Here is a 16,505-nt window from a genome sequence, read left to right as displayed (position 1 = left end):
GGGTCATCTAGACCAACCCCCCGCAATGTAGGAATCTCAACTAAAGCATCCATGACAAATGAGGTGGGATAGATCAGTCAGTAGAGCAATAGACTTAATCCAGGGTTGTGGGTTCGAGCCGCAGCTTGGGCGAAATATCCCTGTGTTGCAGGGGTTGGACTAGATGACCCTTGGGGTCCCTTCCGACTCTCCCATTCTATACTTCTATGAGCCTCTGCTTAAAAACCTCTAATGAAGAAGAGTCCGTCACTGAGGAAGTCTGTTCTAGACCCCTGCATTGCAGGAATCTTTCGAACCCACAAACCTGATATTCTCTTGCCCTACTGACTGAGCTAACACCTGGCTGTCCCACCTGCAAGATGGCGCAGTGGGAGAGCACCTGTTTTGTATTGCATAAAGTCCCAGTTCAATCCTAGAATCCTAGAATTGCAGAGTTGGAAAAGGGGGCCCGGGGTCATCTAGTCCAACCCGCTGTGGCTCAAACCCACAACCGCGCCCTACCAACTGAGCGATCCCTGCTCATTTGTCATGGGTGCTGTAGATGAGATTCCTGCATTGACAGGGGTTGGTCTAGATAGCCCTTGGGGGTTTGTCCCATGTGGGGTTCCTTCTTTGGGGTTTGCCCCATGTGGGGCTCACAACCCTGCGAGGTAGGTGAGGCAGAGAGTGCTACAGCGGCTTTATTCCCCCCAAGGTCACCCACGGAGCTTCATTGTGAGTCAGTGGGGATTTCAGCCCGGTTCCCCCAGGGCCTAAGTACTGCACACTAACCACTGCACCACCCAAGGGTGCTCTGGGGGTGGGGATATCCTGCTTGTCTTGCAGACCCTCCAAATGTCCCTATTTTCCAGGGACAGTCCCAGATTTACAGAAGCCAGCCTGGTGCCTGATTTGATCCTTAGGACATCCCTATTTTCATCAGCTCAAAAAGCAGAGACGTCTCCTTGTCAACAAAGGTCCGTATAGTTAAAGCCATGGTTTTCCCAGTAGTGATGTATGGAAGTGAGAGCTGGACCATAAAGAAGGCTGATCGCCAAAGAATTGATGCTTTTGAATTATGGTGCTGGAGGAGACTCTTGAGAGTCCCATGGACTGCAAGAAGATCAAACGTATCCATTCTGAAGGAAATCAGCTCTAAGTGCTCACTGGAAGGACAGATCCTGAAGCTGAGGCGCCGATGCTTTGGCCACCTCATGAGAAGAGAAGACTCCCTGGAAAGGACCCTGATGTTGGGAAAGATGGAGGGCACAAGGAGAAGGGGACGACAGAGGACGAGATGGTGGGACAGTGTTCTCAAAGCTACCAGCATGAGCTTGACCAAACTGCGGGAGGCAGTGGAAGACAGGAGTGCCTGGTGTGCTCTGATCCAGGGGGTCATGAAGAGTCGGACACAACTAAACAACAACAACAATTTTCATTGGAGAAATATTGAAGGGCATGGCATTGAACTGGGGGAAAGCCAGGAAATGGCTACTTCTGCCCCAGTTTGGCCCTTTAATGGTTAAAGCCACAGAGCATGCATTCCTAGAGAGGAAGGAGGAAGTGAGCACCCCATGGGGGACATCCCCCAGGCAGTGCACCTTCCTGTCCGTCCTCTTTTGTGTTCCCCAGTGGTGGGGAAAGAATAGGAGACCCATCCCTGTGAGTTAGAAAGGTGCGAGGTGGGGTGACAGGCATGGTCTTCCTTGGGAGGCCATGGCCAGGCTGAGCAGGAGGGTGGGGGAAGACGGCTGGGAAGTGGAAGGACCCAGTGCAAGAGGGAGAAACAGACAGACTTCTGCTGCAGGGAGCAATAAAACCTCAAAATACATTTGCAAAGCTAAGCAGGGTCCGTTGTGGTTTCACATTGGATGGGGAGCCTGCGTGTTGAGATGGGGTGCGGAAGAGGGGAGCCGCTGCCCATGAACCCCGCAAATCCCCTTCATTTTCTAGCATTGGTCTGATTCGGGGAGAGGCAGCTTCCTTGTCTCCAGTTTAAAGTGCTATTCGTTCATGAGGACCGGGTTCTTTCTTTGAGGGTCCATATATAGCAACACCCTAGAGGTCCCGGACCCTAAGGAAGTCAGATTAGCCTCAACCAGAGCCAGGGCCTTTTCAACACTGGCTCCAGCCTGGTGGAACGCTCTGCCTCATGAGACCAGGGCCCTGCGGGATCTGATTTCTTTCCTCAGGGCCTGTAAGACAGAGTTGTTACGCCTGGCCTTTGGCTTGGAGCCAATTTGACTCCCCCCCCCCCTTTCTTTTTTCCTTTCTCCTGTGATGAGGCTGCATCTTAATGTTTTAATGTTGTATTTTAATCTTGTTTTAAAGTTGTATTTCAATCAACTTGTTTTATTATTGGTTGTTAGCCGCCCTGAGCCTGGTCTTGGCCGGGCAGGGCAGGGTATAAATAAAATTTATTATTATTATGAGGGGAGGGATCACCGCTCAGGGAAGGAGTGCATGCGGAACTCCTTGCATTCAATCCTGGGCATCTCTAGGTAAAAGCAGGCCCTGTCTGAAATCCTTGAGAGCTGCTTGCCTGTTGGTGTGACAGTCCCAAGCGCCCCTCACCTGTGGGTACACCAGCATTCTCATCTCCCCCCCCCCCCGGTTGCTCATATGCAAAAGAAATCTTAATGGTTGATTAAGGGAAGGGATTTGGCTTGGTGGCAGAGCAGCTGCTCTGCGTGGTTCTCCAGGTAAGGCTGTGACTGTTCCTTGCCTGAAAGCCTGAGAGCCAACGATCCCGCAGCAGAGAGACCAATTTGAGATAATGACACTTCCTAATCATTTAAATAGCTCTTCACAGAACCATGAGGAGGAGAATCTTACTTAATCTCAAAGGAAAGGGACTACAGATCAGTGGTAGAGCACCTGCACGCAGAATGTCGCACTTCAGTCCTTGATTTCGGGGGAGACACCTTTGCCCGGAACCTTGGAGAACTGATGTCAGTCAGTGCCTGGAATCTTCCTTCCCCCCCCTGCAGAACTCCCAGAGTTCCCTGGGATGAAGGATTGCTTCTTAAGCCACACTGGAAACTGTAGCTGTGTGAATAGGGGCTTCCTAGCAACACCCAGCACCCTTGACAAACTACAACTCCCAGTATAATTTGGGGAAATGGTGTCTTTTTAAAGGGGTTTCATCCCACTTTAAATGTTTAGTGCAAATGGGGCCTCCAGAGCCCCCTGTTCCATCAGTTGCCTCACTTTTGTCTGTTTTGATTCCCATTTCTTTCAGCGTAAAGAAGCTTTTGCCAGAAGTTGGGGAAAGATTTCAGCTTCCATGTGACCCTTCTTTGGCCAGAGACTTCAACAGAGACTGAGAGGCAACATGTTCCCAGGAACCTCATTCTTGTGCTGACCCACAAATTAACAGGGGAAACATTTTGTCCCTTACACAGAAGACGACTGAGGGACATCTCCCTCTGAGTGAAAATGGCTGCAGAGCAGGGAGCAGAAATCCCAGCAGCCTCTCTGGGTCTCCAGCTCCAGCGGGCAGCAGAGGCTGGTGCGAAGCCAGGAATTAAAATGGAGCAGGTGGAATTGGCAAGGCTGGCACCAGAGATGGCACTAGAAGAGGCAGGAGGCTCATCTCCTGCCCTCCAGAATGGAACAGAGGGGTCTTGTCCGAGCTGGACGGAGCCACAACGTATCAAAGGGGAGTCGGAAGAGGAGCTGTCGTCCCGGCAATGGGAAGCCCAGTGGCAGGAATTCCTCCGGACTGTGCAGGCCCCACACTCTGGGGGAGAAGGAAGCCCACAGCTCCCAGGAGATGGGGCATGGGGCGAGGTGAAGCCTTCTGGGTCCTCCTTTGAGGGAGCAGCCGTTCCCAGCCAGTGGGCTGGAGCAGGAGAGAGCAGGACCAGTCTGCCTCCAGGAACAGCTCAGCCGGCTGCTTCCAGACCAGCCGCTGCCAGCCAGGGAAACATCGGGCAAGCGAAGGAAATCAAGACGGAGGACGTCAGCAGCTCTGAGGCTCATCGCCAGCTCTTCAGGCAGCTCTGCTACCAGGACGCCCAGGGCCCTCGCGAGGTCTACGGGCTCCTGAGGGAGCTTTGCCATCAGTGGCTGAGGCCAGAGAAGCACACCAAGGAGCAGATTCTGGACCTGGTGATCCTGGAGCAGTTCCTGGCTGTCCTGCCCTCGGACATGGGGATCTGGGTGAAGGAGCGAGGCTCAGAGGGCTGCGTCCAGGCCGTGGCCCTGGCAGAGGAATTCCTCCTCAGGCACCAGGAGGCGGAGAAAGCGGGAGGGCAGGTGAGAGAAGCCTTTGGGGGTCCAGAGTCAACAAAGGGGTTAAAGAAGTGGCCATTTTGCTTAAGAACATGACTCCTCGATCACCCAATGAATGGTTGTGGCTCGCCGGAGATTAATGCCAGGGATAATGCAAGCTATACATGCCGAGAAGTGAACGTGTTCTCTCTTGCTCTGCAGGGGCTGAATAGGAAAAATGTTTTCTCCTCCTCTTTCAGGGACCAAGGACCATTGCAGAGGCAGCTGCTTGTGTCACCGAAGGAGAAAAGCAGGGAAGCTCAGAGGGCTGCGTCCTGGCCCTGGCCGAGGAATTCCTCCTCAGGCACCAGGAGGCGGAGAAAGCGGGAGGGCAGGTGAGAGAAGCATTTGTCCAGAGTCAACAAAGGGGTTAAAAATGTGGCCATTAGCTTGCAAACGAGTATCCAAATCTGTATCTTTATTTAACTTTTTAAGAAACTACCAGGAGCGGTAAAATGGTCTGCAGTACATGAGATAAAGTACAAACTGCCTATAAAAACAACTGATAATCCATAAAAATACTGGGCCGCATTTCACAAGCCTGGTCGCATTTGTTCATGCATTGGTATCCTTGAGGCTTGATTACTACACGATAATCTTTATTTTCATTGTCCCATACAGAACAACGAAATTGAAAAAATCTACATCAGACATTCAAAAACCAACAAGCTTGCTATCCCAGCTATCCCAGCCTGGTTAACCCCCTAAAAACTCCGATACCCCATAATTAAATACAATATACTCCCATAGAGACTATCTTACACTGTGTTTTATACCAAAATTGCATTGGATAGAAACTGTTTCTCAGGCGGCTAGTCCTAGTCTTTATAATCCTGTACCTTCTTCCAGAAGGCAGAAGCTGAAAGAGATCATTTCCAGCGTTTGCACTATCCTGCGCTATCTCTGCAGCTTTCTTATGACAACTGGAAGCATAGATCTGATCCAAGGGGGGAAGAGTGCACCCAGTTTTTCTCTCCGCAGTCTTTACAACCCTGGACAGCATTGTTTTTTCCCTGACCGTGCAGCTCCCAAACCACACACACAGACCATAAGTTAATACACTCTCCACAGTACAATGGTAAAATGCCATCAACAGGTCCTTTGAGAGATTATTTTTCCAGAGGATGCTTTCTGTGTGGGGCTGCCCTTGGGACTTGTCCAGAAACTCCAGCTGGTGCAGAATGCAGGTGTCCCGCCGAGGTTGAATGGAAAGTGTTACTCTCTTTCAGGGACTAGGGGCCATTGAAGAGGGGGCAGTGTGCTCTCCCAAAGGAGAACATTCCTTGCTGGATCCAGGCCGAAGACTTGAGCCCAGGGAAGTCCTGCAGAATTATGAAAACAAGGCCCCTTTGGGTAAAAACACACATTCTCCCTATCCCAATCTGTTGTGAGTTTTTCCATTAAGTTGTATTCTAGATTTGGCTCTTTAGCTCTGCTCTCTGTGCATCTGTCGGATTGATTTGTTGTGCGCCAAGGTGATTCAGGTTGGACACAAGAAAATGCTTTCCCCCCCCTCCCAGCCCGTACAAGGCAGGCCTTTCCTGATTTGCACGGAGCTGGCATTCTGGGTCACTGTCTGCGATGGCGGAGTGTGCATAAGCTCACTCTTCCCCATTATGCCCCTGCTTCGCCTCTTTTCCCGACCATTTCTAGGTCACCACCATGTACGTATGCGTAGTCGCGCATCAGTTAGACGCAAGTAAACCGGCTTTTGGATGTGCATAGCTAAAACTCTGGCATTTTCACATGCAATATTTATTTTATAAAATTTGTTGTTGTTTTTATAAATATTTATTAAATTTTCACAAATTTTTGAAAACACATACAATACACACAATACAAAGATATACATACAGTAACAAACAAACACGTATAATTTCAACTCCTTTTTTCTTAAACTTACTTCATCGACTTCCCCATACCTCCCCTTTCTGCATTCCAATTCCCCAAATTATTTCAGCAAATCCTTCCCCTTAATTTTATCCAATTTTTCCCTTTTCTTTTCTTTTACTTAATCTTTTACAGCTATAATCCCCTACTTTATATAACCACAACATTTTAACATTCATTAATTTTGCAATATTTTTAAAGATAAATTTTAAATTTCTTCCAATCTTCTTCCGCTGTCTCTTTCCCCTGGTCTCAGATTCTGTCAGTCATTTCAGCCAGTCCCATGTAGTCAATCACCTTCATCTGCCACTCTTCCAAGGTGGGTAAATCTTGTGTCTTCCAATACTTTGCTATGAGTATTCTTGCTGCATTTTATAAAATTTGTTTAGCGCCTTTCCTCTGAAGATCAAGTGGTACCTCTGGTTACGTACTTAATTTGTTCCGGAGGTCTGTTCTTAACCTGAAACTGTTCTTAACCTGAAGCACCACTTTAGCTAATGGGGCCCCCTGCTGTGGCCCCGCCACCGCAGGATGATTTCTGTTCTCATCCTGAAGCAAAGTTCTTAACCTGAGGTACTATTTCTGGGTTAGTGGAGTCTGTAACCTGAAGCGTCTGTAACCTGAAGCGTATGTAAATTTTGGGCAGAGGTCGGTAAGGATTACTTCTGCTTTAATTTGTTCTATTGCGTATTTTGATTATAGATGTTTATATTTTTAACATCTGTACTACTGGATTTTTCACTCGTTCGAAGCCTGGTTTGACATTACAGAGCCATTAAGCATTAAGCCTATTTTGACATCATAATTTTGTGGTTTTGGCAACTTGCTCATTCTACGGTTCCTCTCTCCCCCCCCCCCCACTTCTTAACAGATTGCTGGCAGGTCGATGAACGGCAAGAGGGAAACCCCCCACTCGAGAGAGCCATGGAAGTGGCGACTTTGCAGAGCTGCTTCCAAAGGAGAACAGCGGAGAAGACACCTTCCTGGGGTGAGGAGCGGGAAGAGACTTCCGAGCATCAGCCGAGACCAAGAAAGCAGCAGAGGAACCGCCCAAAGAACAGCCTGAGCAAGTCCATCTCTTGCACCGTCCACCTTCTGCAGCACCCGTGGACCCAAGAGGCCACGAAACTGCACCAGTGCTCTTACTGCGGGAAGAACTTTGACGGCCCGTCGCACCTGATCATCCACGAGAGGAAGCACACTGGGGAGAAGCCCTATAGCTGTGCCACCTGCGGGAAGAGCTTCAGCCGCAATTGGAGCCTGGTCATGCACGTGATGACCCACACAGGCGAGAAGCCCTACAAGTGCTCAGCCTGCGGGAAAGGCTTCCGGCAGAAGTCTGCCCTCACCATCCACGAGAGAACCCACACGGGGGAGAAGCCCTACAAGTGCTCAGCCTGCGGGAAAAGCTACATGTGCAACTCGCGCCTCGTCGCGCACGGCAAGAAGCACTCCAAGGAGAAGCCCTAACAGTGTCCCTCGTACGGAAAGAGCTTCCGCTGCAACTCCCAGCTTGTCCAGCACCAGAGGGTCCACATGGAGGGGAAACCGTAGAAGCGCTCCGTCTGCGGGAAGAGCTCCAGCTACAAGTCAGACCTTCTCTGACATAAGAGAACCCACTGTTAGAGGGGGGTTTTCTTCTGGTGGCGGACGACAGAACCATGAGACCGGTGTAAAACACTCCAACAAAGGTTTTATTACAGCTATACAAAACAACAAACACAAAGCATGTTGGGGTCATTTGTCTGCAGGCAAATTCAAACTGCAATTTCTCCTCTTTTGATACTCATCACTAGCTGTACCTAATCAGCCTAGAAAACCACTCACGGAAACAGTTCTTAAAGTTACAATCATTTTTTCTGTATGACTCCTAACACCCCCTCTCATTCAGACAGAAACAGAAACAAAACAGTACTTTAAACATATACAAAACATATTTATACATCATGCACAACAATTCCTAATTTTGTCACTAGCTGTGCATGTTTCTCAAAAGTTAGTGCTTTCGTAAATATATCAGCCACGTTTTACATGCTCTCACAGTATTTCAGCATTATCAGGTTTTGTTTAACATTTTCACTTACATTCTGATCTTTAATCTCCAAATGTTTTGATTTACTGTTGAACTGCTCAGACCCAGACAAAGTTATTACAGCTTGGTTTTCTTCCCATATTTGAACTGGATAATCACATTGTATATCTAAATCATTGAGGATTTGAACGTAATATTTTATTTCATTACACAACTCCCGATAAAGCACAGTATTCAGCCTCTGTTGAAGACGTGGTCTCGATTCCTTGCTCTTTGGACTTCCAACCTATCAAGGAATCCCCAAATTGAAACACCATGCTGGAAATGGATTTTCTATCAGGCAGGTTGGCCCAATCGCTGTCAATGTAACACTGCAATGTTGTAGACCCTGAAGATGGTAATCTTAAACAATAATAAAGTGTAAGTTTTAGATACCAGAAAATATGTTTTAAACCCTTCCAGGCATTTTCTGTGGGGTAGCTTACTAGTCTGCTCAGTATTCCAACTGCATAACTCAAATCTGGTCTGTTCCACATGAAATGTATAATAAACTTCCAACTATTGAATGGTACATTTCAGGATTTACTGGTTCTGTGCATTCTCCATTATTGGAAAAACCTATTTCCATTGGGGTTTTTGCTCCCTTGCTATTTTGCATATTGTTCTTTCTAGAAATTCCATTATTTTATCTTTTTGACTCAACAAAAAACTTCCATCGTTTGTCCTTTGAATTTCTAGACCGAGATAATTTTTCACTGGTCCCAAATCTCTTACTTTAAATTCATTTCTTAGTTGTTCTGCAAATTTTTGCACTTGCTTGTCATTTTTTGTAGAATAAAGCAAATCATCAACATAAGACAAACATAATTCTTGTTTATCACCCTTTCCTTTAGTGTACAAGCAATTATCAGCTAAGCTACTTTTAAAGCCAAGATTTTTTAAAGCATTATTGAGACACTTGTTCCAATTTCTAGCTGATTGTTTGAGCCCATAGATTGCTTTGTGTAACCTATATACAGAATTCTGTTCGCCTGCCTCAAATCCTGGTGCTTGATTCATAAAAAAATTATTCGTGCAGTTTTGTGCTAAGATAAGCTGTTACAATATCAAAATGATTTACTTTAAACCCACGTTGTGCTGCAATAGCTAGCAATAAACATACATGTTTGCTCCTTGCAGTAGGAGAAAAGGTTTCATCAAAACTTTCACCTTTTCTTTGCGTAAAGCCTCGTGCTACCTGCCTAGCTTTGTACTTAACGCTACCATCTGCCAAGTGTTTTATTTTATACACCCATCTACAGTCCACTGCCTTTTTTCCTTCTGACAATGGCTCAATAGTAAACACATTATGTTCTGCCAAAGATTTCATTTCTGCTCTCATTGCATTTTCCCACATTACTATTTCCTGGTGTGGTAACTTTAAAACCTCCTCATAATCACAAGGTTCTTTCTTCACCTCAACAGTTTTAACTTCTTGTATAGTAAACCTTTCTGGAGGTACCCCCTTATTGCTTCTTTGTGATCTTCTAACTTGAACAGTTTCCCCCTCTGAACTATCTTCCCCTTTTAATTCATCTTGCTCAGGAGAAATTGGTTCAGCTTTAGGAGATTGTGTACTGGGACTCTCATCCCCTGATTCCTCATCACTATCACTTTCAGAACTTTCTTGAATTTGTGGCTTTTCTTCCTCAGATTTCACAAATTTATCTGTATCATCTGAAGATAAAACTTCTGAATTTCCATGTAAATGAGCCCAACCATCTTGCTCACAAAACTCTGCATGTCTCTTGATATCACAACTCTGCCACGCCCTAGTGCAAAACGATACCCCTTTGACCAACTTTGATAGCCAACAAATCTAAGTCTCTTTGCCTTGGGATCTCCTTTCCTTCTCTGTCCTTTTGGGATGTGAACCCAAGCCCAACAACCAAAAGTTGGTCAAAAAAGGCTTTTTCCCATAAAGCAAAAAATGAGGGGTATTGTTTATGGTAGAATGAAACAATCTGTTCTGTATGTAATTAGCACAGAGAGTTGCTTCCCCTCCAAACTTCCTGGATAAGCCAGACTCACATAACATAGATTCTAGCATTGTTTGTAAAGACCTTATCTTGCGTTCTTCAATTGAATTTTCTTCGGGTGAAAAGGGACACGATTTACAGTGACTAATACGTTTTTTCAACCGTATCTGGGGGGCTTCAGACATGAACTTGCCTCCATGGTCACTCTGCAGTTGGGTATCTTTGTAGGGAAACTTCCTTTCTATATAGTTGACCCAATTTTTAATCAGTTGACCAGTTTCACTTTTGCGTTTTAACAAGTATACCCAAGTATACCGGCTATAATCATCCACAAGAACCAGAAAAAACTTTGCTCCTCCTTCAGATTCTGCAAATGGCCCACAAAGGTCTGAGTGTACTAAAGCAAATGGCATCTTGCTAATTCTATTACTTTCAGGATAAGATCTCCGCTTACTTTTAGACTCCTTGCAGGTATTGCAGTCCAGAAAAACTGAACATTTTCCAGAGTTACGGTGAGGTGTTGTCGCCTTCCTCTCATGGCGTCTTTCCTCCGCATCAAGCAAACGCCTTGTTAAGAAATGCATCGTTAATTGGCTTTCTGGAATTGCCTCCAGCATCATCACTAAATTATCCCATGACTTGGGAAGTGAAGACAGCACAATATAAACCTTTCTCTGCTCAGAAAAATGTTCCCCAAGTTCATTTAACTGTGAAAATAAAACACACATTCTTGGAAGGTGTTTTGAAACACATTCACCCTCACTTAGTCTGGCTCGGTACAGAGCTCTCATCAGAGTAATTTTGCTGCCAGCAGTATCTCTAATGTGTATTGCTCTCAATGCTTTCCAAATCTCACTTGCTGTTTCAAGGTCTTGCACATGAGATAACTGAGACTTCTCTAAACTCAAAATTAGATTGGCAAATGCTTTGTCCTCCAGCCTTTGGTCTGCTTCATCTACTTCTTCATCCTCATCTTTTACAGGAGGGTTAACAATAACAGTCCAACATTGTTCTTTCTTTAAAAATGCCTGCATCTGTAAACTCCATGACATATAATTGGATTCTCCCAGTTTCTCTACTGGAAAACATGAAGCACCCCCTTGAGCTCCAGCTCCAAGTCCAGCCATGGCTCCACCCAGCTTTCAGTTTTCCACTCAGTCTTTACTCACACGTGGCTTGAAGAATTGCTCGGCTCCTGGTCTCAAACAGACACTCCTTGCCGATGCCTTCACACAGCCAGCTGCTTGAGAAACGCTGAATCACTTCCAATCTCTGGGTTCTTTTCCACGCTCTGTCTCTGCCCACTCAGGACTGGTGCCCATAACCTGTTAGAGGGGGGTTTCTTCTGGTGGCCGACGACAGAACCACGAGACCGGTGTAAAACACTCAAACAAAGGTTTTATTACAGCTACACAAAACAACAATCACAAAGCATGTTGGGGTTATCTCTATGCAGGCAAATTCAAACTGCAATTTCTCCTCTTTTGATACTCATCACCAGCTGTACCTAATCAGCCTAGAAAACCACTCACAGAAACAGTTCTTAAAGTTACAAGCATCTTTTCTGTTTCTTTGCAGAATGACTCCTAACACCCATATGCGGGAGAGACCTCACCAGTGTGACAAGTGCCGGTGGGATTTCGTTTGGAAATCGCAGCTCGTGAGCCACCAGTGGATGCACAGGGAAGAGAAGCCTTGGCGCAGGAACCCGCTTGCTTTGGGGAAAGCGTTTGTCATCACTCACTTCATATGAGGAGGCAGAAGGAACAGAGAAAGCTGCCCGAACCAGGCCGTTGGGTCCACCCGGCATACAGTTGCCACACTGACTGGCCGTGGCTGTCCAGGATTCCAGGCAGGGTTCTCTCTGAGACCTTCCCAGAGATGCCACGGATTGAGCGTACGCAAAGCAGTTGCTCTGCAAATGAGCTATGACCATTCCGCATTTCTACCAAAATACCCGCCTTGTTAAAATCCTCCACGCATTAGGTGTGTGGCAGCTGTGGGGAGCCCTGAATCCACAGCTTTGGCTGACTTTAGAAGGTCTCTTTGTCCCACCCCGATCACCAGTTTCTTAATAGCTTCAGTCTGGTTCCCGGGCAAGACTTCCAAACTGAGCTCACACCACAAAAACCCCAGTTCTATGATACTCACAGGTTCCCTGTTAATGCCGAGTTGGCGCTCCCAAATTATTATTTTTCTCCATTATTTTTATTAAATTTTCAGTTTTACATTTTAGAATATTAATTTAAACAACCTTAAAATATCAATGACTTCCCTTCTCTTTCCATGGTTCATTTTGCATAGCATAAATCCCTGCGTATTTTATATTAACTAAACCACTCAGTATTCCATTATTGCATCCATCAAAACATATTTACACTGTTGAATTCATCTTAATGCAGCCCACGTTTTCAAAAATACACATTTCCCCCCTCCCCATATATTCAATAAACATTTTCCAATCTACTTCAAACATACGTTCTTATTCTCTTATTCTATATGTTAGGTCTGCAAGCTGCACGTATTCCATCAGTTTAAGTTGCCATTCTTCTTTAGTTGGGACCTCACTCCTTTTCCATTTAGGGCTAACCAAGCACGGGCCACAGTAGTGGCATACATAAATAACCTTTTTTGACACCTGGGAATTTCCATCTGAATTATCCCCAACAAAAAGGACTCTGATTTTTTTGGGGGAAAGTACTTCTAAACATTTTTTTCAATTCATTATGAATTCTTTCCCAATACTCTCTTACCCTTTTACAGGTCCACCACATATGATAGAATGTACCCTCAGTCGCACTGCATCTCCTGAAAATGACACATCTGAAAATAGATCTTTTCCTTGTAGACTTTAGAAGGATAAATAAACTGAAACTATTCCCCACCTCTAGAAGCATTCTCTTTTAATGCTGCTAGCAGTTCTAAATGTGTTGTCTCTTGTTTGGCTCGTCCCTGTTTTTCGTCACACCCTTTGGGAGTCTGTCAGTTGAGGCTGACCAGCAGTCTCTCTGGCTAAGCCCAAGCGGCTATGACATGTAGTTCCTCTTCTGCAAGCACCAGTGAAATGAGTCCTTACCTTCCAAGGATTGGCTCCCAGGGCCATTCTGCAGAAGGCGCACAAGGATGAAAACCGAGCAAGAGATGCTCCTCCTTACGCCCCAAAGCTAAGCAGCCAGGAACGCTTAAAGCATGTCAGCTTCAAGAAACTGGCGAGTGAGTTCTGTTGGCTATAATAATAATATAATAATAATTTATTATTTATGCCCCAGTCACTCTGGGCGGCTCCCAACAAAATATTAAAAATACAATCAAACATTAGAAACTTCCCTAAACAGGGCTGCCTTCAGATATCTTCTGAAAATCAGATAGTTGTTTATTTCCTTGACACCTGATGAGAGAGCATTCCACAGGGTGGGCGCCACTACTGAGAAGGCCCTTGGCCTACAATGGAAAACACAACTCAAAAAGGTCTTTGAGCGCTGCAAATCATTTGCCCAGAATAGGGAAGATATTGTCAAAAGGCAGCACATGCAGATCTGATTGTGGCAATGTATCCCCATGTATTATGATCTTGTATAATCTTATAAGATTATATAATCTTAGAAGGAGTAATGACTGTGAGATCCTGCTCTTCTGAATTTGGCGCTCTATATTCTCATCTAGAATTTGGCCCTTTGAATTTGGGAAGCATCTCAGATCTACTAAGAAATCAGAATGAGGTGTGGGATAGCCGGTATAAACCCAATACTAACATACTACAGTGGTGCCTCGCAAGATGAAATTAATTCGTTCCGCGAGTTTTGTTGTCTTGCGATTTTTTTCGTCTTGCGAAGCACGGTGTCGGGAAAGTTTTGGAAAAGCTTCAAAAATCACCAAAGTCTTTAAAAACCTAAAAAAGGCTACCACACCGCGTTTTATGAGTTGCTCCTCGAAGTCAAGTCGCAACTGTATTAACGGTGTTAAGAAAAAGGAAACAAACTTGCAGGACGTTTCCGTCTTGTGAAGCAAGCCCATAGGGAAAATCGTCTTGCGAAGCAGCTCAAAAAACAAAAAACCCTTTCGTCTAGCGAGCTTTTTGTCTTGCGAGGCATTTGTCTTGCGAGGTACCACTGTAATGTGTAAGTTACATGTTGTGTCAATTATTATTATGTCCATTACCGCTGCATAAAAGCAACAACAGGTGTCTGAAGGGCCCTGAGGGGACTGGACCAGCTGTGCCTAATTACCCTTCAGTTTCCATGAGGAAGCAGAGGTAAATTAACTGGATCCTGAGTTCGAATCAGTTTTTAAAATGGCCGTCCATTGTTAATCTTCTACTCTGTTGCATATATTCAAGTATTTTGTCCTAGCCTTTAAATTTACAGATTAGTCATGGAAGTAGCTGGCAGTTCTCTGATTTGGATGAACTCTCTCTCAGTCAAAAAAACTTTTCCTTGTTTAAGAATATTCTTGGCCTTGGCCTTGGGAATTAAGACACATTCAAGAGGATTTGGAAATCACTCCTGCAGGGACAGTGATGATGATGGTGATGATTTATTTTTTATACCCCACCCATCTGGCTGGGTTTCCCCAGCCACTCTGGGCGGCTCCCAACAGAATATTAAAAACATGATAAAACATCAAACATTAAAAACTTCCCTAAACAGGGCTGCCTTCAGATGTTTATTTCCTTGACATCTGGTGGGAGGGTGTTCCACAGGGCAGGTGCCACTACCGAGAAGGCCCTCTGCCTGGTTCCCTGTAACCACGCAGGGAGGGAACCGCCAGAAGGCCCTTGGAGCTGGACCTCAGTGTCCGGACTGAACTATGGGGGTGGAGATGCTCCTTCAGGTATACTGGGCCAAGGATGTTTAGGGCTTTAAATGTCAGCACCAACACTTTGAATTGTGCTCAGAAACGTACTGGGAGCAAATATAGGTCTTTCAGGACAAGTGTTACATGGTCTCGGCGGCCACTCCCAGTCACCAGTCTAGCTGCCGCATTCTGGACTAGTTGTAGTTTCCTGGCCACCTTCAAAGGTAGCTCCATGTAGAGCGCATTGCAGTAGTCCAAGTGGGAGATAACCAGAGCATGCACCACTCTGGTGAGACAGTCTGCGGGAAACGAAAAACGACAAAACATCAAACATGAAAAACTTCCCTAAACAGGGCTGCCTTCAGATGTCTTCTAAAAGTCAGGTAGTTGTTTATTTCCATGGAATGCTGGGAGGGCATTCCACAGAGAGGGTGCCACCGCCGAGAAGGCCCTCTTCCTAGTTCCCTGTAACCTCACTTCTCGCAGGGAGGGAAGCGCCAGAAGGCCCTCGGAGCTCGACCTCAGTGTCCGGGCAGAACGATGGGGTGGAGATGCTCCTTCAGGTATAATGGACTGAGGCCATTTAGGGCTTTAATGGTCAGCACCAATACTTTGAATTGTGCTCAGAAACGTACTGGCTGTGCCTCCATGGTCAGGCCTCTTAATGCCACGCTGGGCATGGCAAGGGGTGGTAGAGTGTAGCTCTTGTGCTCAGCTCCTTCTTACAGGCTTCCCATGAGGTCCCCTCGTTGGCCACTGTGAGAACAGAATGCTGGACCACTGGGCTGATTCAACAGCCAGGCTCTCCTTTCCCCCCCTAAGTCATCAGACTCTCCGCAAAGGTTTTTATGTTGCTTGGTCAAACTCGCACGGCATCCCTAACCTTGCACACAGTCCCACCACTTCCTTTTATTTTTTTGAAAAAGAAATATTTACTTGGTTTTTCAAATTACAGTTTTACAGTCACATATCCAACATACAACATAGAAACAGGATTCCAAAGAATCTCTTTGACTTCTTTCCTCCCCTTTGTGGGTCCTATTGTTAGCCCTTTCCTCCTGCCTATTTGTTAATAATCCAGATCTTTCACATCTCCATTATATCCAAAATCCATCATTAAACTACAAGTGTTATTCCAACCTTACTAACAATTTTAACTGTTTACAATGGTTTTTTAAGGTAAATTATAAATTTCCCCCATTCCTTACTAAAAATCTGGTCTTCCTGATTTCTGATTCTTCCGGTCATTTTAGCCTTTTCAGCCTAATCCATCAACTTAATCTGCCATTCTTCTCTGGTTGGGACTTTTATCTTCTTTCCATCTCTGGGCCAATAACATCCTCCACCACTTCCTTTTCAAAGTGGACAACAGTGGGATTTCTGAAGAACAGCCACGTTTGGCAGCAGATCTTGTCCTTCTCCTGGGACAGCAGAACCAGAAGGATGTAAGCGAAGAAAACATCTATGCAAACAATGACGACGAATCTTAATTTTCAGGGAACATACCCTTCCATATA

General features: G+C 45.6%; 1 protein-coding gene and 1 long non-coding RNA gene across 11 annotated transcripts; one reads left to right on the top strand and one right to left on the bottom strand.

The window, feature by feature from the left end:
* Window positions 1-7: 7 nt before the first annotated feature.
* On the top strand, window positions 8-12,667 carry LOC310701501 (uncharacterized protein). Of its 10 annotated transcripts, none has more exons than XR_014523062.1 (6): window positions 1,435-1,641; window positions 3,221-4,239; window positions 4,455-4,589; window positions 5,484-5,607; window positions 7,016-8,596; window positions 11,773-12,667. XR_014523062.1 is itself a non-coding variant. In XM_083492480.1 (5 exons), the coding sequence occupies exons 2-5, from the start codon at window positions 3,418-3,420 to the stop codon at window positions 7,612-7,614; spliced, it is 1,680 nt and encodes a 559-aa protein (XP_083348606.1). In that variant the 5' UTR covers window positions 8-27; window positions 3,221-3,417; the 3' UTR covers window positions 7,615-8,742. The 10 variants fall into 10 exon arrangements, 6 of the variants coding, with proteins under 6 accessions (XP_083348606.1, XP_083348602.1, XP_083348603.1 ...); XR_014523063.1 differs by having other exon boundaries at window positions 1,435-1,654; window positions 7,016-7,835; XR_014523064.1 differs by having other exon boundaries at window positions 1,435-1,654.
* Window positions 7,818-13,421, bottom strand: LOC310702284. Its single transcript, XR_014523437.1, has 2 exons — window positions 11,364-13,421; window positions 7,818-10,761 (listed from the first exon to the last, which is right to left on the bottom strand). It is a non-coding gene; the product is annotated as an uncharacterized lncRNA (long non-coding RNA).
* Window positions 13,422-16,505: the final 3,084 nt, after the last annotated feature.

This window comes from Podarcis liolepis (assembly GCF_965112155.1).
Source record: "Podarcis liolepis genome assembly, chromosome: 2".
Taxonomy (NCBI): Eukaryota; Metazoa; Chordata; class Lepidosauria; order Squamata; family Lacertidae; genus Podarcis; species Podarcis liolepis.
The sequence above is the reverse complement of the archived record's forward strand: the minus strand, read 5'-3'. Positions and strand labels throughout refer to the sequence as shown.